This window comes from Anas platyrhynchos, chromosome 7, assembly GCF_047663525.1.
Source record: "Anas platyrhynchos isolate ZD024472 breed Pekin duck chromosome 7, IASCAAS_PekinDuck_T2T, whole genome shotgun sequence".
Lineage (NCBI taxonomy): Eukaryota > Metazoa > Chordata > Aves > Anseriformes > Anatidae > Anas > Anas platyrhynchos.
Genome location: NC_092593.1, coordinates 30,917,299 through 30,937,702, shown reverse-complemented (window position 1 = coordinate 30,937,702; position 20,404 = coordinate 30,917,299). Strand labels below are relative to the sequence as shown.

At 48.3% G+C, this 20,404-nt stretch overlaps 1 protein-coding gene and 1 long non-coding RNA gene across 19 annotated transcripts in view; one reads left to right on the top strand and one right to left on the bottom strand.

The window, feature by feature from the left end:
- The window catches only part of COL6A3 (collagen type VI alpha 3 chain), a 55,803-nt gene extending 35,792 nt beyond the window's left edge, over positions 1–20,011 (top strand). For 10 of the 14 annotated variants that reach the window (XM_072041216.1, XM_072041215.1, XM_038182250.2 and 7 more), the window contains 28 exons: positions 57–101; positions 201–254; positions 389–451; positions 963–1,028; positions 1,602–1,655; positions 2,092–2,127; positions 2,451–2,513; positions 2,784–2,846; positions 3,487–3,549; positions 3,848–3,910; positions 4,206–4,256; positions 4,549–4,584; positions 4,690–4,752; positions 4,889–4,951; positions 5,850–5,882; positions 5,973–6,009; positions 6,120–6,131; positions 6,286–6,779; positions 7,405–7,504; positions 8,011–8,709; positions 9,503–9,605; positions 10,239–10,510; positions 11,534–11,794; positions 13,477–13,551; positions 15,474–15,653; positions 15,766–15,816; positions 19,301–19,471; positions 19,603–20,011. In XM_072041216.1, the coding sequence (XP_071897317.1) occupies positions 57–101; positions 201–254; positions 389–451; positions 963–1,028; positions 1,602–1,655; positions 2,092–2,127; positions 2,451–2,513; positions 2,784–2,846; positions 3,487–3,549; positions 3,848–3,910; positions 4,206–4,256; positions 4,549–4,584; positions 4,690–4,752; positions 4,889–4,951; positions 5,850–5,882; positions 5,973–6,009; positions 6,120–6,131; positions 6,286–6,779; positions 7,405–7,504; positions 8,011–8,709; positions 9,503–9,605; positions 10,239–10,510; positions 11,534–11,794; positions 13,477–13,551; positions 15,474–15,653; positions 15,766–15,816; positions 19,301–19,471; positions 19,603–19,643 (3,312 nt within the window). In that variant the 3' untranslated portion in view covers positions 19,644–20,011. The remainder of the gene's footprint in view (positions 1–56; positions 102–200; positions 255–388; positions 452–962; positions 1,029–1,601; positions 1,656–2,091; positions 2,128–2,450; positions 2,514–2,783; positions 2,847–3,486; positions 3,550–3,847; positions 3,911–4,205; positions 4,257–4,548; positions 4,585–4,689; positions 4,753–4,888; positions 4,952–5,849; positions 5,883–5,972; positions 6,010–6,119; positions 6,132–6,285; positions 6,780–7,404; positions 7,505–8,010; positions 8,710–9,502; positions 9,606–10,238; positions 10,511–11,533; positions 11,795–13,476; positions 13,552–15,473; positions 15,654–15,765; positions 15,817–19,300; positions 19,472–19,602) is intronic. The other 4 variants (XM_072041214.1, XM_072041218.1, XM_072041217.1 and 1 more) reach the window with 4 other exon arrangements.
- On the bottom strand, positions 24–19,412 carry LOC140002965 (uncharacterized). 5 transcript variants are annotated; one of them, XR_011810771.1, is made up of 9 exons: positions 19,274–19,412; positions 18,601–18,737; positions 17,733–17,980; positions 16,103–16,267; positions 14,641–14,761; positions 5,710–5,805; positions 1,582–1,735; positions 1,337–1,414; positions 26–156 (listed from the first exon to the last, which is right to left on the bottom strand). It is a non-coding gene; the product is annotated as an uncharacterized lncRNA (long non-coding RNA). The 5 variants fall into 5 exon arrangements; XR_011810769.1 differs by lacking the exon at positions 1,337–1,414 and having other exon boundaries at positions 24–156; XR_011810770.1 differs by having other exon boundaries at positions 1,337–1,735.
- Positions 20,012–20,404: the final 393 nt, after the last annotated feature.

Genomic DNA, 20,404 nt, shown 5'->3' with positions numbered 1-20,404 from the left:
CCACCCCGGCTCCCCCTTCCCTTGGTGAACCTTTGCCCCTTACCTCTCTTCCGCAGGGTGAGCTGGGAGAAATGGGTCTGGATGGCATTGATGGAGAAGAGGTCAGTCGTTTTAATTACGTTCCTCTTTACAGAGAGTTGTTCTGCTGGCAGGGCCCTGGAAGTGGCAAACACTCTTCTAAATCATTTGTTATTTTGCAGGGAGACAAAGGCTTGCCAGGCTCCTCTGGAGAGAAGGGATCCTCTGGCAGGAGGGTAGGTTTCCATCACATTTACTCTCATAAAGGGCTAAAGGGAGGGTGGAAAGCCCCTGGGGGCTGAGGGGATGTTGCGGCAGAGATGTCCTGGGCATCAGGGGCCACTCACTAACCCTTCCTCCTTTCCCACAGGGTGAAAAGGGGGCCAAAGGCGAACGAGGAGAACGGGGCGACCGTGGGCTCCGCGGAGACCCGGTAACTATTGCTCAGGCATTTTCTTCATTTTCCCCGCTTGCTGCCAGCCCTGGGGGGTGCCCTGCAAGCAGCTGAGAGCACACAAAGCCTCCCTGTCCCATAGCTGGGGCTGGGGGGGTTTCTACAAGCGGTGCCCAAAGGCAAACTGGCAGACTGGGATGCAATTGATGGATCTGCAGGCTCAGAGTCTTCTGTTGGTGCAAGGGTTTTATGGCAAATTGGCACCGACAGAGATGGCATAGGGGTAACACGTGCCTCTTGACACCAAGCTGCCAATAATAGGTTCAATATATTAAAAACCCATTTCTGCTTCTTTTTTTTTGATATTGTTAGTTTTCAGCTGAAAAGCTGCATCTGCCTACAACAACAGAATTATGGATTTCACCTAGTTCTGTCAAAAGAAATGAAAAAAAGAAAAGAAATGTTGTTTCTGAGCTATAACAACAGTTTACAATGTCTGACTTTCTTGTCCCACTCACACAGATGTTTCTCATCGCTCTCTTGCTTTCAGGGAGATTCAGGAGCTGATAATACTCAACGGGGAATCAGAGGCCAAAAGGGTGAAATTGGACTAATGGTAAAGTTTCTCTGTTGTCTTTTTTTTTTTTTTTTTGCAATGGGATGGAACAGAGAAAGTAAGTGAAAAGGTGCAAGACTCTTAAATTCATCTTGCCTATTCAAAAGGAGTATTTTGTTGGAAAATGTTACTGGTTTACAATCAAAGCTTCCTTTGGGAAGATATCAGTTTAGATGATGTTTTGTGTAAAAAGTTGTGGTTTTGTTTTTTTTTTCTCAATGCCTCTTTGTCCCTGAGAACAGGTTTGTACTTCAAAATTAACTTCATACGCTGTTATGTATCAGTGGGGAAAAAAAATGAACACTTACCTGGGAAAATTTCAAAACTGGCTCATTTTTGGGTCAGTCCAGAATTAAAATACATCCTAAAGTGTCAGAAGGAATTTCCTAAAGAAGGGAATTCTTTGGGTCAGCTTGACCTAGCTCAGAATCTCGATGGAGAGCCTCTGCTGTTAGAGAGATCTCCAGCCTTACCAGAATTTTTAGTAATTTGTGTGCAGGTGTGAAAGGACACAGCTTTTGAGACGTGAGCCTGATCATCTCAGGGCTCTCACCTGTTTTGCTTTTCCCTTAGGGAGAGCCTGGACCCGTGGGGCCAAGCGGCCAAGACGGTGGAGTTGGGAGGAAGGTGAGCTGAGATTTGTTGGGCAGTAACTTCTTCCTTCCTGCCTTCCCACGCATTTTGTTCTGCAGTTTCAGGAGTTCAGACTAAAAGGAGGGTAAAAAAAAGTCGCACGCAAAAGGAAAATGCCTGGTGGTTAGCTGGCTTTTATAGACTTTTAAGGTCGAATCCTGATTTTATTCCCACTGGAGTAACTCTTGCTGAGACCAATGGGGCTACATCTGATTTACTCTGGTGAACATGTCCACATTTAGCTGCTAATTTTTAAAAGGCAACAACCAAATTGGAGCAAAACCCAAGCCTGGGGATGTGTTCCTTGCTGCCACCAGTCCCTTGCAGTGGCACAACGCACACTCCTGCCTGTCTATGGGCCCAGGGGAATATGAGTAAGGGGAAAGCTTATGTCCTTGCCTAACACATCCCATCATTTCTGTGCTTGCAGGGCATGGCAGGACGCAGGGGACCGATAGGAGTTAAGGTGAGTGTTTGTCCTTCCTCTTGCTGCAGTGGAATTGGGATGGATGCTTCCCCAGCCAGGGATGGCGATGCCATCAGGGCAGCTGACGGGGCCAAAGCATAAAGGGAATCTGTGGATTTATGCCCATTGATTGCAGGAGGTGGATTTCCCCTCTGTTTCTGTGCTTGTTCTTTGTTGTAAACTTCATCCTACAAAATAAATAAATAAAAACTGTTCTTCCCTGCCCTTGGTGTGGCATAAAGCAGTTTCCCATGCCCCGACATCCCCTGCCCTTTGCCACATCCCCCCTTGCTAACACGCTTTGTCCTGTTTTGCACCTCAAGGGTACCAAGGGCTCACTTGGTCAGGACGGGCCGCCTGGAGAACAAGGCATGAGAGGGCCACAGGTCAGTGAGTGGACAGGCATGGGAAGGCAAAATTTATGTCTTATGTGGTAAAATTTGTGTTACCTTGTCACATCTGTGTCCTTAAAGGGACTTGGCAGCATGAACTGCTGGGAACGGGTGGGCAACACTGCACTCGCACCACCCAAGGTGTGACCTCTTTGGAAACCATCTCTTGGGTGCTGTAATGTTTATTTTCCCTTGTGGTCTGCTGTATTGCTGGTGTGTCCCTGCCCATGTGTTTTGACACTGTTTCTCTTTCCTCCTGCGCAGGGTCCCCCTGGCCAGCTTGGCACACCGGGCATAAGAGGAGAGCAAGGCGTTCCTGGGCCCAGGGTAAATCCTTCTGCTCGTTCCCAGCCAGGGACCCAATGGTGCTCAGCAAGAAAATCTTGCTGAGCATCATAAGACACAGCCTATTTATCTTCCCGATTTGCCCCCTAGGGCTCCAGCTCAGTTTCACTCTCATGCAGCACACCCTTCCAGTGCGATTCCCTCTCTACTTATGCTAAGGATTTCTAGACTGGGAGTTACAGAAAAGGCAGTTAAAGCAACCATAAAGGGGTCAGGACTTCAGGGTATGGCCCATTATGGTTTGTGATGTTTCAGGATGATGAACATCTTTTGGTGACTGGCAGGGCATCCTCAGTGACATCCTCCAGCCTTTGAGACCAGAGTACAGCTACACAGGTCCCAATAATTTATTTCTCCCTCTGGCCATTTGCCCTAGCAAGGTTCATGGCCATAAAACCAGACGTGTCTTGCATTCCCCTGTCCTGAGCAGGACTTTGCCTATGGCATTTCCTAACCTTGCATATCCTAACCATGAATTTGACATCTGAATTTCCTACACTGCTTTGAGAGGCACCAGCCCTAGTAGTCAACACACAATTTATACAGTGACTCAGTTCAGTGGTTTCAGGCACGCAGTTTTTTGGACTTGTTGCCAACATGCCTCCCCCTCTTTTTGTTCCAGGCTGGTAGTGGGCCACCAGGAACCCCAGGAGAGCGGGGCAGGATCGGTCCCCTGGGACGAAAGGTATGTCTCCATGATCTGTGGACATCAGCAACTAAAACAGCAATTAGAGTAATCCTATTCTGGATAGGAATGGGCTTTAAAAAATACTGGAGATGAACATCTTGGGGCAAATTTAACTCATCTCCATTGGCTTGCATGGTGTGGCCTAGAGCAAGGTCTGTGCTCTGGCTGCTCCTTTAGGCTCCTGTATCACTCAGCAGAGACATCTGTGCAAAGAAACTGGTGCTGATGGCGTGGGGAAGGCTTAGATTTGCCTAGAGGTTTAGCACTTGCTTGAACAGGTGCTCCTTTTTTTCAGGGAGAGCCTGGAGACCCTGGACCCAAAGGGCCAAATGGACAGCAAGGCCCACGAGGAGAGATGGTAAGCGTGGCCATGCACTCACACCTTCAAGGCTGCAGGTCCCAACCTGCTCCCTATTGCTCACTTCCACATGGGTTTTACACTTTGCACATGTTTGCTAGGTAGGCTTCAATTCACACTTGTAGCTTTAGCACCACTTTTTTCTATTTTTCCCCTAAAAGTAATTTTATCTGTAGAAGGGCTTTTCAAGGGTCTGTGGCATCAGTGAGTTCTTCCTCTTGATGTTGCTGGTTCTGTGAGCTTTAAGCCAGTCCCATATGACTGCATACCAATGCCATTTGCTTTCCCATTTTAGGGTGATGATGGCCGAGATGGAATTGGTGGCCCGGGTCCCAAGGGCAGAAAGGTAGGTGTCTGCTCAGCACTGACATGAGTTGTCATGGACAAGAAACTAGCCAAGAGCTCTATGGACAAGGGCAGAGCCTGGGTGAACTCAGAGAGGTTCAATTCAGGGACAAAAATTATTCCTAAATGTAGCCTGGTGAGAAAATCAGGCAAGATTCTTCAAATCCATCCCCTCTGCCTTTGTCTTAGTTATGCCTCTGTATATCATCTCCAAGGAGGAGGTTAATCTGTCTGCATTATCAGCTTCATTTTCCAAAACCCTGTATTCCAATAAACCCTTATGTTTCTTTCAGGGAGAACGTGGCTTCATAGGCTACCCAGGCCCCAAGGTATGGTGCAGGCCATGAACTAAGTGCTCTTTTTCCAAACAATGTCTCTGTGACCTAAGGACTTGTGCAGATTTAGAGCTACATTTTCTGTTTTTCCCCACCCAGGGCGGACCTGGTGACCGAGGTAGTGCTGGAGGCCCTGGCCCTAAAGGAAACCGAGGCCGCAGAGTAAGTTTGTGGCACATTTTTCCCCCTGTACCTAAATGACCTGAAAGATTTGCACTTCTCCCCTACCTTTTGACCCATGCTCCTGCGAGTCCTCCTGCAGACACTCATGGAGAGGGCTTCTCTGTTCTCTTTCTAGGGAAATGCTGGAGATCCTGGGACACCTGGCCAGAAAGGAGAGATTGGATACCCTGGGCCATCTGTAAGTGCTCATTTTATTGTGGGTGAAGCCTCTAGCTTTTCCCCCGGAGAGCCTCCTGGCTGCCTCTCTGAGAAACATGGTGGTCCCTGTGGGTGCCAGGAGTTGAAAATCATGCCTACTTCCATCTCCTGCACCTGGGCCAAAGTCCTTTTTACTTTATGTGCCTCTTAGAACTTCCTCCTAGGAAGATGTCAGATCTTAATTTTCTAAGACCTCATGGAAGAAGTACTTTGTCTCTTACTGTTTCCCTAGCACCCTAGAGAGGTCAAGATGACTTGGATTGTCTTGCACGTGAGCTTACAGCACCTTAAATGTCCCTTTTGGCTGTGGCCTCAGCTAGGTATATTCCTCACCCTCCTGCTGTTGGAGGTGTGTTATCAGGGCATTCATCAATTGGGCCAAAAGTGATTTATCCCCGCTGTAGGTGGCATTGTGCAGAGATACCGCTCCTCCTTTGTGTCACCTCCTGACCTAGTGTCACCTCCCTGAGTGCTGTAAGGATGGAGGGAGGCAAGGAGAGAAACCTTGGCTGTCTCACCCTTGTCTGGGCTTAAATTATCCAAACTGTCCCTGTGCCTGTAGCCATCATAAGGTGGGTGTGAAATCCCCTGGGTAACTGGGAACTTCAGAGGCATTGACCCTTCAAGGAGGAATGTGTCTCACTCTACAGCCAATGTGGGTAGAGTGACATTTCTGGCATAAAGGATCTGACTTGCAATCTAGCACAATTAATAAGGAAGGAAGAAAATAGTTCTCACCGTTCCAGGAAACCAAACTGAAAACAGGCAGGTTTTTCCTTAACTTCTTCATGATCCGTGGTTAAACAGTCCTTCCATCTGGGTTCATGGGACACCCTGAAAATACATATTGCACCATTATTATTTTTTGTTTTTAACAGGGATTCAAAGGTGAAAAAGGACGATCCTTAAGTGTAAGTGTAGCATTGTTTCTGTCTTAGTTTGAAATATATATATTTTTTTCATTTTCCCTTTCTAACAATCTTTCATTTTATTCTCTAAAGCAATGTGATCTTGTGCAGAACATCAAAGACAAATGCCGTGAGTACATCAGTGCCTTGCTAATTCCCCATTGCTACCCTTGTCTGACAGCCATGTAACATAAATGGCACTGACTAAATGGATTTTTTTTTCCTCCATCTTTTCCACAGCTTGCTGCTATGGTAAGTCACCTTTAGTCCTTTAAATCCTGATGTTCTGGACCCTGAACTGTTTTTCAACCCACGTATGTGGTATGAATGATTGACTTCCACTGAGTACGTTTGGACCCTGACAACTGTCTGGGCACATTTTGTTCCCAACACATCTTTCTGGCAGGTCCCAAGGAGTGCCCCGTCTTCCCAACTGAGCTGGCCTTCGCTATCGACACCTCCTCAGGCGTTGGGAGGGAAGTTTTCAACAGGATGAAGCAAACCGTGCTCAGGGTGGTCAACAACTTAACCATTGCTGAAAGCAACTGCCCCCGGGGTGCACGGGTGGCCCTGGTCACCTACAACAATGAGGTCACCACAGAGATCCGCTTTGCTGACGCCAGGAAGAAATCAGCCCTTCTCCAGCAGATCCAAAACTTCCAGGCAACCCTCACCACAAAGCCACGCAGCCTGGAGACCGCCATGTCCTTTGTGGCCAGGAACACCTTCAAGCGTGCCCGAAGTGGGTTCCTAATGAGGAAGGTGGCTGTCTTTTTCAGCAACGGGGAGACGAGAGCCTCCCCGCAGCTCAACGACGCTGTGCTGAAGCTCTACGATGCTGGGGTCATTCCTGTGTTCCTCACCAGCAGGCAGGACGCGGCTCTCGAGAGAGCTCTGGAGGTTGGAGTCGTTCACTTTTTCTTTCCTTTTCTGTTTCTGACCCCAGCCCATTTCCCTGGGAGATCGATGGCTTTTTCTGTTGGCTGCTGGTTGGCTTCTACAGGCCTGCTTAGTGCTGAGAAAGCAATGCTATGCAAATGCATCTAGCACGTCTATTAGGAGGAAAATCAAAAATGCCTGGTGCAAAGCACTAGTTGATGTTCCAACGAACCAGCTGGTTCCCAGACCATGGCTCCAGTATGCCAAGGGTGGTATGGAACAGAAGAAAAGATGGTCCCCACTGTGAGAAAGACCTGACCGAGACAGAAAGGCAAAGTGTGGGAAGGTAGATGTGTGGTAGCATCTTTAGTAGAGGGAGAGCTGAGCTACAAAGACTTAAAGCACCAAAAATACCCAACACATCAAGCACTGGTTCAAGTGTTTGAACCTTTTGGTGGGACTTTTTATGCCTAAACTAGTCCCATTAACTGACAACAAGTGTATTAGGCTCCTCCAAAAAACAGCATGCTAGGTAGAGAAAATCCCATAGAGTTGTCCACAAGATTGCCCTCCCCTACTTTGAGCTGAAAATAACCCAAAGCAGCATTACTAACACCACATTTTTTTTTTGTTTGCATCTAACCAGATCAACAACACAGCAGTTGGACATGCAATTGTTCTTCCAGCCAGTGGCAGCCAGCTGAATGAAACTATCCGGAGGCTCTTGACTTGTCACGTTTGTCTGGGTAAAGCATCCAATTTCCCCTCTAGACTGTGCCAGATCCTTCTGGTTGCACAGCAGTTGGTTGTCAGTGATGCAGAAGGGAAGCCCAGGGGGAATTCATCCCTTTTGTTGCTGAAGACAAGGGATTTGTACTCTTGGGTTGAGTAGAAAACACTGGCGTTGTGAATGAGGCTCACTGTTCAGTATGGGTGTTCTCCACATTGTGAAGAGAAGCTCTGTTTTTGGCCTGTTACCATTCTGACAGCCCAAATGCCAATAGTTCTAAAATATGGCCTTCTGCCATTTATGACAGAAAGCTTCTGGGATGTCTTTGGACAAAAGAGCACATGAAAAAATACTACGTGCACAGCTAAATGTATTTTGGGATGAAATGATTTGTTATCACGTGATGGAGTGGTGAATGTATATGGCTTGGTAGTGTTTCATATGAAACAACAGATTTTAATAGTGACAAGAGAGGGTTATCTTTGGTTCCTCCAACTGAAACCTGCTGTATTTCTTCCCTAGATGTGTGTGAGCCCGATCCCATCTGTGGTTATGGTAGTCAGAGACCTGTGTTCAGAGACAGACGGGCAGCCCCAACAGATGTAGACATTGACATAGCCTTCATCATCGACAGCTCGGAGTCCACCACACCTCTGCAGTTCAACGAGATGAGGAAGTACATTTCCCACCTCATAAGTAACATGGAAATCAGCTCTGAGCCAAAAATATCTCATCACCATGCAAGAGTGGCAGTTCTCCAGCAAGCTCCTTATGAGCACGAAACCAACTCAAGCTTCCCACCAGTGAAAACAGAGTTTTCACTAACCGATTATGGATCCAAAGAGAAGATTATTAATTACTTAAACAACCGAATGACCCAGCTCTACGGCACAATGGCTATGGGAAATGCAATTGAACACACGATGGCTCACATTTTTGAAAGTGCACCAAACCCTCGGGATCTAAAAGTCATAGTTCTGATGGTAACTGGCCAAATGACAAAAGAAGAACTTGACTACTTGCAGAAGACTGTGATTTCTGCAAAATGCAAAGGGTATTTCTTTGTTGTCTTGGGCATTGGCAGGAAGGTGGATGTCAAGAATATCTACAGCCTAGCTAGTGAGCCACAAGATGTGTTCTTCAAATTGGTTTACAAACCAGGAGAGCTTCATGAAGAGAACTTACTCCGCTTTGGGAGACTGCTGCCATCTTTTATCAGAAGTAAGTAAAACATCCTGCAGCCAGAATATTACAGAAGGAGCAATGCATGACCTCAGTGTGCCAGGCTGGGCCCTCCTGCCTGTTTGTTGGGTGGGCTCTGGCCTGACCACCTCTTTGGGCAGTGGGTACCACTGAAGTGGTAGTCTCCTGACTACCTGAGCTCCCTGAACAACCAACAAATCCTTCTTCCCAATTTCAGCATAAATGCCATGTCCAGCAGGCATTTGGCTAGCTCAGGCAGAGATCTGGAGTTGCTCTATGCAGATTTAGGGACCAGACAAGCAGGATTCTTTGCTCAACGTCATAAACAAGATCAGCATGTTTGGGACGTACAGACTACCTTGAAAATCTAAATCTCAGCTTGCCTTGCAGTAGAATAAGAAGCCATTGTATGCACATATTTCCCTGCAGATAAATATTTAGGTTTGCTTGTTTTGATTTTTCTAGTTACTGCTTACAGGGGTCCTGGAAACTTCCAGCTCTCAGAAGAATGCTGTGTGGTTGGAAGTGCTTTGCTATGAGAATACTGTTTACATGGGATGGACTAAGACATAAAGCCCTCTAATATCTTGTAGTTACTGCTCTCATGTTTGTGTGTTGGAATAACAAATCTCCCTGCCCAGGAAGCTGCACTGACCACACCAAACATCAAGAGATAATCCAAGCTTTTAACAGGAGCAAGCGAAGAGAGAAGAGCTTTTTTAATTCAGAAAGAAATATATGTAGAGCATTGTTGGTAGCTGACCACTGTCCTCAACACCAGAGTTTAATGCCAGCCTCTCTCCTTCTCTAGGTGATTTTGCTTTCTACCTGTCTCCAGAAATAAGGAAGCAGTGTGAGTGGCTCCAGAACGATCAGCTAGCCAAGAGCTCTGGACATGCTGGACATAAAGCAGTGTAAGTAGTGGTTTGTCTCCAAGAGGATGAGCTGTGCTAACAGCCTGTATCAAAAGAGCAAGAGATTTATCTGCTACAGAAAGCAGACAAGTACACACATATTTTAAATTTGTATTAAACTTCATATTCATTTACGTATGAAGTAGCCATATGTTATTGTCATCATGCAGGTCAGGATTTCCAGAAATTGTTAACTTGGGCTTTTCAACTCAAAGAACTTTTCAGAGGTTGGGCTGCCATGGACTCTCTGATATTCAGGATCTGCCATAGAAGATACCCTTATACTTTACGAACAAAAGTGAAAGCTTACGTCACCAAGCCCCACTCACTGCTGGCATGTGTCCTAGCTTTGAAGGTCGAGTCCCTAGGAATGAGGCAAGCTGCAGAAGAGTCTGTACTGAATTCACTCCGATGGGTGCTGTGCAGGCAGATCTGTGCCCCTAGTGACAGGCAGTGCTCTCCTGTATTTTCCTGCAGTGTTTCCATTGCTTGCCTGTGAGCTTACCCAAAGCTGACAGACTATTTACCTCAGGGGGGGTGTTCTTACCACTGGTTTCTATGTTAGCTCCCCCAGACTTCCAAAATTCTGCTTATATAGTGCTTCAGACATATCAGCTGCTTTTGCTCCAATAGGTATGCGGCACCCAACGTGACCATAAGCCGAACCGTAAGCACCAGCACCACGCAAAGTACCAGCACCAAGCCTGCTGCCAGCACCAGTGCCCGTGCCAGGACCACCACTGCCAGCACCACGGCCCAGACCAAAGCCACGGCCCGAACCACCACGGTGCAGATGAACACCACCACGCAGAGCGCTGCAAGCACGGCAGCCAACACCAAAGCCACCAGCCGCACCACGGCAAGCACCACGGCTGCAGCAGCAAGCGGCAGGAGAAGACAAGGAGGTACGTGAAAGGCTGTCCCCCTGAGAGCAGTGCCTCTCCTTTGTCTGAGCTCCTCTGTGCCATAGTGAGTTGTATCTTTTCTTCCTCCTTGAGAGGATGATCCCGATGAGAAAATCACCACCGGGAGGACAAGTATTGTGCTTGCAGAAAGAAATTTTTAGGGACAGAACTGGAAATCTGAGCTGGGGTGGGGTTGTTGAGGCTTTGTTAACATCTGTGCTGCAAAGTTTGCCCAAAGACCAGGTCAGGGGCTGGATGCCTCAAGGCAAAACACAAGCAGGATGTCTAAGAAGGGCACAATCCATCGTCTGCTGGCTAGCTCAGCAATGCAGAGTCTTTCTAGCGTGTCCCATTTGCTGTCAGTGTTTTCATCCCCCTGGCTAAGTTTTGCTATTTATGGTGGTTTACACAATGGGGTTGTTTGAATTCTCTGTCAGCTAATATAAATAGCTGCAGTTCATTCATCACTGAACCATCGTGGGGACCTTTTGAGGAATGGTGAAGCTCCTTCATGTGAGTGCAGCTCACGTAAAGGAGCCTTCCCATGTGCTTCTGCGAGGGGATGCAGGCAGCTGTGGGCGAGACGAAGTAACAGAGAACATCTGTCAAAGCAGGAGGATGCTTAACCAGAAACATTAAACATCCATGTGAAAACAGCTTTCACAAGGTCAATGCTTTCATCAGCTTGAGAGGAACAAGAGTTTCTGGGTATTTCTTATTCCATTGTTGCTTCCAAGTAGTGTTTCTAAAGGCCTCATCCAATGCTCCTCCATAGCAGGAACACCTTTTCCTAACAGCTTCTTTGACCCATGTAAGGTTATGTTGGATCTTTGGCAGGCTTTGTTATCAGATCTTCATCTGGGCCATGAAAAAAAGCCTCCCTGCAGTGCTAGGGGGGGTTCGACCACCACAGATTTATTTGCTGCGGACTAAAAAGCAGTTCCTGCAGCGCTGAGACACCTTTCCTTGAGAGCTTTCCTCTCCATGTCCTTACTCAGTGCTTCTTCTGATTCTGAATTGCAGCAAAGATGAGCGACATCCAAATCACAGATATCACCGAGAACAGTGCCAGGCTGCGCTGGGCCAGCCCCGAGCCACACAATGCCTACGTATTTGATCTCTCCATCACCTTGGCACACGACCACTCTCTTGTGCTGAAACAAAACCTAACCGGCACCGAGCGCGTCATCGGAGGCCTCCGAGGTGGACAGAAATACCTCGTAGTCATCACTGGCTACCTGAAATCCCAACCCAAAGTAACCTACACAGGCACATTCAGCACAAGTAAGTACCCCTTGGCGAAAACAAACACTTTTTTTTTTTTTCATGTTAAGATACTGGACACAAAAAAAAAAATGGAAAAAATGTGTAAGGGATGGGGAGCCATTCAGTACCAGTGATCCCAGCCCTGGCGATGCTCAGTTGTGTCACTGCATGTTTGGTATCCTCTGTCCCAGCAGCAGGACCTGGCTGTGAAACACCATGGATGTGTTTCTTTGGCAAATTCAAGTTGACACTTTGGTGGTGTAAAATTGACCCAGATTGTGGGAAAATTAAAGCCGGTCTCAGAGGGGTGTTTGTCTCATTGTGCGTGCAGAAGGCTTTGCACAATGGGGCTTGGTGGGGTCCAGACAGCACTGCAGTAATTAATAATAGGAGTCAAACTGGGTTAAAACAGAGTAAATACAGTCCAGCGTGATTACAAAATAACCAAGAAAAGCTGTTTCTCTGACAGCAATTTCCATAGCCACCTATCTGCTTTGCATACTACAATATCCAAAAAAGGCATAGAGAAGGGATGAAATGGTGGGTTTAATCTTTTGGGAATCCAAGCTCCATGTGCAGAGATCACATCTGAAACTCACCAAACCCTTTGGCATGGCCAAAACTTGCTATATAAGGCAAAGCCAACATTTTTTTACTTTTTTTTTTTTAATAGCTTGGCGTAGAGGCGCCTTGGCTGGCTGGTGTGGTAAAGTTTGTGCTGGTGCCGCCAGCATCTGGCTTGTTCTGGCACTTTGGAGCCTCCTCCAGTGCCCATGGGGAGCCTTTCCAATGGCTTCAGCACGTTTGGATCAGGTCTGAAGGCTCTTACCTACACGAGCAATAAATGTGCCCACAAAAATGTTGTGAAAATACAACAGTTTGTAGAAGGAACATTTGCATGTGCTGACTTAGAGCCCTCAGTGCCCAGGGAAGCTGTGTTTCCTATAGTGTACATCTCAAATGGGAACAGATCGGGCAGGCAGCAGTGCCCAGCCCCATGAAAAGGGCATGGTGCAATCAGGTGGGGACTGCTGCGATATGAACCATGATCTGCTTTCCACCCCAAGGGATTTTATCCTCTCCCAGTGACAATCCTCAACTACAATTCCCAGAGGGCTGTCAGACTGTGATGGCAGGAGTGCGTCACAGCTTCTCTAAAGGCCTTTATGCAATGCACAAATCCTAGAAGGCTGCAGGAGAGCAGGAGAAGCTCCATCATGGCCTCTTTGTTCCCCTGGAGCATGCTGTGGTTTTCTGCCCTCTCTAAGACCAGAGGAGCAAAGCTAATCTGGCTACAACAAGGCCACGGCTGCTTCTCCAGAGCTCCTGTGCAGGCCCACACTGTGAGGAGAGCCGTGGCCACCAAAAGCAGAGCCTGGTGGGTCCCCTCTGTAGCCACCAAGAGCCCGACCAAGCATTGCTGCAACACAAACCGTGCCGGCGCAGTCAGGCGGCGGTGGATTACTCATCCTGCCAGCTGCATCCAATAAACACTGCTGCAAAATGTATGTGCTGGGGTAAACAGATCCAGGCCTGACTCCTGCAGCTTGTGTGTCCCCTGCTCCCCGTGCTGGAGCTGGGGCCAGGGGGGTTGTTTATGGCCATGCCTTGGCCCCGCTCCTGCCCGTGGTGGGGCTCCCGGAGGGTGTTGCTACAGGATCTGGTTGCCCTTGGCTGACCGCTCCTTCTGCCCTCCCCAGAGACCCCGGCGCAGCCCAAGGTGTCCCTGGCCAACATGATGATGAACACCGAGCCGCTGGAAGGGCCTGAGAGCGGTGAGTAGTGGGGTTGGGGGGCTCTGGTGGGACCCCCATGGAGATCTTGGCCATCGGCATCGGTCTTCCCCTTGCCCGATCCCAAACCTGGCCCTTTGCAGAGCAAGCGTAGCCCCGCCAGGACCAAGGAATCTGGATGACAGCCTTGGCTCCCTATCTGAGGCCTCAGCCCCGTGCGGGATCCCGAGCCTCCAGAAGGCTCTGGGATCTTCATGGAGGACTCAGACCAGGTCCCATCATCAGGAGGTGAGACAGGGCCCAGGTGCTGGCCGCTCCCCAGGGACACGCTGTGCCCCATGGCCCACCCAGTGCACGGAGACGTAGCTGTAGACACGAAACATGCTCCTTTTTGCCCCCATCTCTCCTGATTTATCACAAAGAACAGTCTTGGCTCCCTCACTTAACACACAAGTCCTCCACCGACAGCCAGTGTCCAACCCTTGGATTTGGCCTGCTGACAACGTCCCACCAGGTTACTCCCTGCCATCAGCGGCTCATCACAGTAAACCACTAACGAGCAAGCTGCCAGATCCTACTCTGCTGATAATCACATTAACCCTCGTTAGTAACCCATAATCACTGTAGCTGTTTAAGCATTGTCTCATGGCATTCGTTGACACCAAGCTCCTTACATCTGCCATATAATGCACAGTCATACTCTACTGCCCTTCCTCCACAGATCTGGAAGGGCCTGTAGCCTCCATAAAGCCATCACTGTCACCAATCTGGATGTGGATCTGGCATATAAGACTCATTCCTCATCCCCATATATTCTCTCTCTCTTTTTTTTTTTTTAAAAAAAAAAAGCTTTTTGCTTGTACTGTGGCTCATTTTCTCCCCAGCCTGGGGAGCTGGGTGTGAAATGAGCTGAGCAGCAGGTGGAGGTCTGGGATGGGGCTCAAATTACTGGTGGAGCAGGGAACTTCCATCTCATTTCATCTCATCTGCATCTTGGCACTTGTCCCACCACCGCTGTGATGCTCTGAGTGGCTCCTCGTGCAAGGTGCCATCTGTGCGTGGTAGCACTGTCCCCTGGCTTGTTCCCTCAAGGTGACTCTCACCCCTCCATGGCTTTGCTTAACCTCTTACCTGCCAGTCCTGTGGAGACAAGGTGTAGCTCTGTGTGGGTCTGTCAATGCAAAACCTCTCCATCTCGGCTCCTTTCGTGACCCGTTTGCAGCAAATGCCTCTGCCCAAGGATTTATAGCACCTGGAGTAGGGGGAAAACATTTTAGGAAGGCCTCCAAGGACAGTGCTGTTAATCTGCGGTTTTTCAGCAGGCTGAGGATATTAAACAGAGTAGGGCATGGGGGACAGGTCGTTTAACTGAGTCTTCTCTAGTTCTCTGTGCAAAGGGAAAGACCCGTGCATAAATCTTACAGACCTCAGAGGAAGCCCCGGATTCTGGCATCCTTATATAGGCAAAGCAGCTGCTCACAGGGATGGCCTTTGCTAATAAAAACTCTGGGATCTGGGCCTCAAGTTAGCATTTCTGGGCAGGAAAGGAACACACGTTTAAATCCTCATCAAGCCCTAACGCCTACCAGGTGTGGCTTGCCTTTAAAGATAAAGTAAGCACACTTAAGAATTAAAGTTACAGCCAGGCAAAGAGCTTTGGAAGCAGACGGGGGAGTTTGAAGGCCCAGTCCTGCCCACACCACCCTGGTGTAGGGGCCTGGGGACACGCTGGGTTGGTGCTTAGCAAGGGGGGGAACAGAAATCACGGGTCAAGGAAATTCTGCGAGCCTCACATTGGGCCGGAGCATCAGGTGCACGGGCTGATCCAGCCCCCTTGGCTTCTGGTGTTTTTAAATGCTTCATTTCTTTTATTGTTATTATTTTTTCCTTTTCCTGTATCTCTTTCCCTTTTCAGCTTTTAACTCTTTCAGGATCCTTTAACCTTTGCACCTTTTGACATGCAGATTTGGCAGACCCTTGCTTGCTGGACTTTGACATGGGCATGCAGTGCAAGGACTATCAGGTTGTGTGGTTCTTTGACTACAAACACAAGATCTGCAGCCAGGGTTGGTATGGTGGCTGCGCTGGTAATACCAATAGATTTGAGACCGAAGCTGAGTGCATTAGCAAATGCTTGAAATCATGTAAGTACCGCGTGGGGGTTAATCCTTTCACATTGTATCATGTTTGCAAATAATGTTTGCATCAGAGAGAAAACACCATTTAAAAACCAAACCCACACACTTTTTCCTCCAGCAGCAGCTGAGAAAGCCAAGCAGCCACCCCTTGAGAAAAGATTATCATCAGGTAACACGTACACAAAATAACCATAAACCAAAGCAAATCCATCACTTCACCTTCATCATTTCATAGCATGCATCCGAGCTTGTCCAGCACAAGATCACCAGCAGCACAGATTTGTTTTTCATCTGCTCCTTGACCTGACCATCCCCCAGCACCTGCTTTGCATGAGCAAGTTGCCTGCATGCCATGTCTCACCCCAGGGGCTGTCATATTTGCACGACCCGAGTGCAAACCACAGCTGGCAGCAAAATCACGCGCAGGAATTCGGGAGAAGTGTGCGGTCACTGACCTGCAGATCCCAAAGCGGTTCGTGTTGTCGCTGCATGACCGATGCCACCACTCAGCACTGCGCCCTTGCCATGGTGCAAACTACAAATGCTTCACTGCCTGCATCCAGAACACTTCACACGGAAAATGACTCCACATGGCACGGGGCTTGCGTGCAGATGTTTTCCTTTTGCAGCAAAAGATAAAAAAAAAACGAAGCTGAGGAAGGCACCCACGGGAAAATGGCAATGAACTCCTCTCCTGGAGGCGTTTCTAACCTCCTGGGTTTCGGGAGCTGGGAGGAAAGCAGTGACTTACAATCACCTGTGTTGGCTGAGCAGGGATGGGATGGGAACCTGACCGCAGCAAAGCCCTGCTATCATAGCAGCTTTCTTCTCTTGGTCTTTCAGGGCATTTTGCAAAGAAATGGGGGAAACCCGGGAGCAATGCAAGCTCTGGTACTGAGGGCAGGGCTTTAATCCTGTTAAAAAAGGCCCCCTCCCACACGTTTGGTTTTCTTGTGAGGATTTTAGGCTCCTTAAATCAGACTTGGGCATTCTTGCCCCCGGCCATGGTGCAGCCTCGGTCCAGCCTTTCCACCCCCAGGCACCTGGGGCAGCAGCTGCTCCAAAAGGAGATTGCACAGTGCTACAACCAGGCATCATGGACAAATTTGGTTGCAGTCTGGGGTCTTTTTGGCCAGAGGAATCAGCACATGGCTCGTGCAGAAACCTGTGGCATCAATCTGGACTGGGGTTTCACCCTGACAGAGCGGGGAAGCCTCGCTGATGTGCTTTTCTCCGGAGGGCGCGCCTTTCCGCTCACCCCGGCCCCTCATCCAGCCCCTTCTGATCATCATCACATGCCTTGATGATGTTTCCAGCAACTGTTGTTCAGGCTAAATTGATATTTCACGAACTTGGCGCCATTCTGCCCTGGGCAGAGAGTCAAGAAAAGCAACCGAGGGGCCCTGGAGGGATGCTCGTGTCTCTGCCCGCCCCGCCAGGGTCCCCTCACTCCATTCACTGCTTTCTCCCTCTTCTCTTTTTGGTTTCTGCTAAACCACAGCTTGAATCCACCGTGGAAAAGGAGACACAGGAGCTTGCAGTTCAGCTTTTAAAATGCTGGGTATTGGGCTGGGCTCTCGGTTCAGCCCATTGCAATGACTGGAGCCAGGTGCAGTGCTGAGAAATGCCTTGGCCTCCCAAACCTCAGGGCTCTTTGGGTGTGCTCCAGATCCATCTCCCCCTGGGAACCCTTTTAAGTGCTCTGATAACCTTTAACTGTTGAGATTTATAGACTTTTTATATTTTTTTTTACCATGACAAAATTAAATCTAAGTGCAGCTGAGGAGCCCAGACACATTTTCTCTGCAGGATGAATTAAAAACCCCACTTGTGTGGCACCACCCCGCACGGTGTGAATATTAGGGCAGGCAAACTGAAGGTTACGATTCAAGGGATTATTTTTTTTCAGCTATCATAGCACAGCAGCTTTCCTGAAGCCAGCAAATCAGATCTGTCTCCAAAGTGTTTGTTGAATTTCTCAGTGCCTCGGCTGATCCCGAGAGCCACTGCCAGTCTCAAAAGGGACAGCGGGGTCCAAACACTGGGCTGCCCAGATCCTGTGCTGTGGAAAAAAAAATGTCTTACCACTCCAGAAGCTGCGTGTTTTCTGGCTGGTTGGCTTCGTGAGGGGGTGTACTGGGTTTGGAGCAGTAGTCCTTGTGTTTGCATCTGCTGGCTTTCGGTATTCCGGAATGACAGGAAAGAAGAGAGGAGGATTTCTTAAAAAATTGAACCCCAAAGGAAAAGAGCCTGCCAAAGGGATGGGGAAGCTTTTGGCTGCCGGAGCATGATAGCAGAGCTTGAATCGGAAGGTCAATATTGATTTCAAATTCCTAGGAAAAGCAGAAATTAAAAAATGAAGACTTCAACAAGCTGCTTTTAGAGCAGAACAAACAAAACCATCAGCAGGCAGGAGGGACCTTTTCAACACTTCTCCTCTCCCAGTAGGTCATGTTCCCAGACCCTACCCCAAACCTTGGCCACTGCTTGGGTTTGACCCACTCGGCCCCACGCTCACAGCATGCAAAAAAGAGGGAAAATGCAATCGAAACGAGCAGGTAGGGAGGTTTTAGGCAGGACCTGCCCGTCCCTGGGGTCTGGTCAGTGTAGGGTCCGTGACACAGATTTTTGCCTCCCCCTGTCCTGCTGGCTGCAGCATTCCTGGGCGCTGGGCAGCCGCCAGCACCGGCCACAATTTCCTCCAAAGCAAACCTGCCACCAGCGCTTTCTTATTTCCTAGGATTTGCTGCCAGACCTACTTTCTAGTTGGGATTTCAGGGATAATCTTCTGTGCGCTTCTTCCTGTGAACATTTTATCAGGGTTTAGCAAGTCTTTCCTCTCATCAGACCCCAAAGAAACTTGCTTGCAAACGCACCCTTTGGTACATTCGCCCTATATCTCTATACTCTTCCATATGTCCGTTTGTGGATATTTGGGACCCTGTTTCTGTACCTTGATTCCTGGCATGCGGCCTGTAGCGTGATACAAAGCGCGCAGTCCTGAGACGAGGTTATCACAAGGCAATTTCAGGTCCTGGATTTCCTGACCACTTGTTGCTGGTGTACTCTGCATATCTTGGTTTATTTTTCCTTTTGGGGAAAAAAAAAAAGTTATTTATTTATTTGGCAATTTAATTACTTAATTTAATTTAACACATCCAGGTGCTTTGCTATTTTGTCCACCACTTTTCCAGTAAGAGAAGTGGGATGTCGTGGTGCAGCATGCGGTAGGTCCATGAGCATCTTCACACAGAAGATTCCTCTTTTCAGGGAAAGCCACGCTTTTTAATTGGAAAATGATGGTGAAAATACTTTTTCCCTTGCAACCCAGTTGATGCCCGCCAACTCATTTCCTGCAAATCCCCTGGATTTGCAGCACATGTCCTTCTCGCTGCCTTTGCTCCATCCCGGCGTGGATGCATGCATCCCCTGGGGCTCAGCGCTGGGCACGGACACCCAAAACCCTCCTTTTTGCAAACTTCAAGACTGGGTTTAGTCTCAGGAGACCAGGCAAAGCCTAGACTGTGGTTGTCCATTCTGACCTCGCATGCCAGCCCTACTCTCAGGCATTTTACAAGCACTGAGAGAGCCCGTGCTTAGCCCAGGGTCCCGGACTTCTTGCTTACCCTTGGTGCTCCTGCTTTTCCTTGCAGCCACGGACATCTGCCGGCTGCAGAAGGAAGAGGGGACCTGCAGGGACTTCGTGCTGAAGTGGTACTACGACCCCAAGACCAAGAGCTGCGCCAGGTTCTGGTACGGCGGCTGCGGGGGCAACGAGAACCGATTTAACACACAGAAAGAATGTGAAAAAGTTTGCGTCCCCGGTAAGCACCCACGCGCCTCCTCGAGGCCTTAGCAAGACCCAAGTGGTTGCAGCAAGTCCTGGCAGCCACCCTGGTCCTTCCCCAGCATCCCAACCTTATCTATTTTCTCCTTCTCCACCAACCCTTCCCAGGCAACATTAACCCTGGCGTGGTGACGACGATAGGAACATAGAGCCAGCGACCTGCCAACACATACCTCTGGGACAGCCAGGAGCGTCAGCCGTCGCCACCTTATCCCCATAGAAGCTAAGGGTATAGACTACCTTGCACTGTACTATTTCATGCTTTTAACTCCCGAAGCAAACCTTGAAGAAAGTGTTTTGCTACATGACCTATCAATATGGTGCTAAACTGTTCGTGGACTGAGTCCTACCCCTGCCCGGGTTATATTGTATAGCTTCAACGTTGCGAAGTATTTACCTGATTGCAGATTGTTACTGTGTCTGAACACGTTTCCAAATTACCCTTTCTCTCCAATTCGGGCAATGCAAAAATCAGCAAATCTAAAAAAAAAAGAAAAAAAAAAGAAAAAAAAAGAAATCATAATAATTTCACTGCAACTGTTACGTGCTTGCTTTTATCATTTTCATAACTGAGCATAACTTTACTTGGAAAGCCTTCGAGTAAGAGAGTAGCTAATTCTGATAAACAAGCGGTTCAATTTTTCATTCTCCCTTTTTTTTTTTTTTTTTTTTTTTCTCCTTTTGCTGGATTAGATTTCCAACTAGATCTCTTGTATGCATTTGTAACCTATGTGGCCAACCAAACTAGCGAGGCAAAGGAAGCAAGGTTTCTGAATGCAAATGCACTGCTGGGACCAAGGCCTCAGTTAACGAATTTTTAAATTGTGGTGTAGAATGTCTCTGGCATTCTTCTAATGTTGTCTGTTTTATAAAATACAAAGCAAAGCAATCTTGGGGGGAGGTGGGCGGG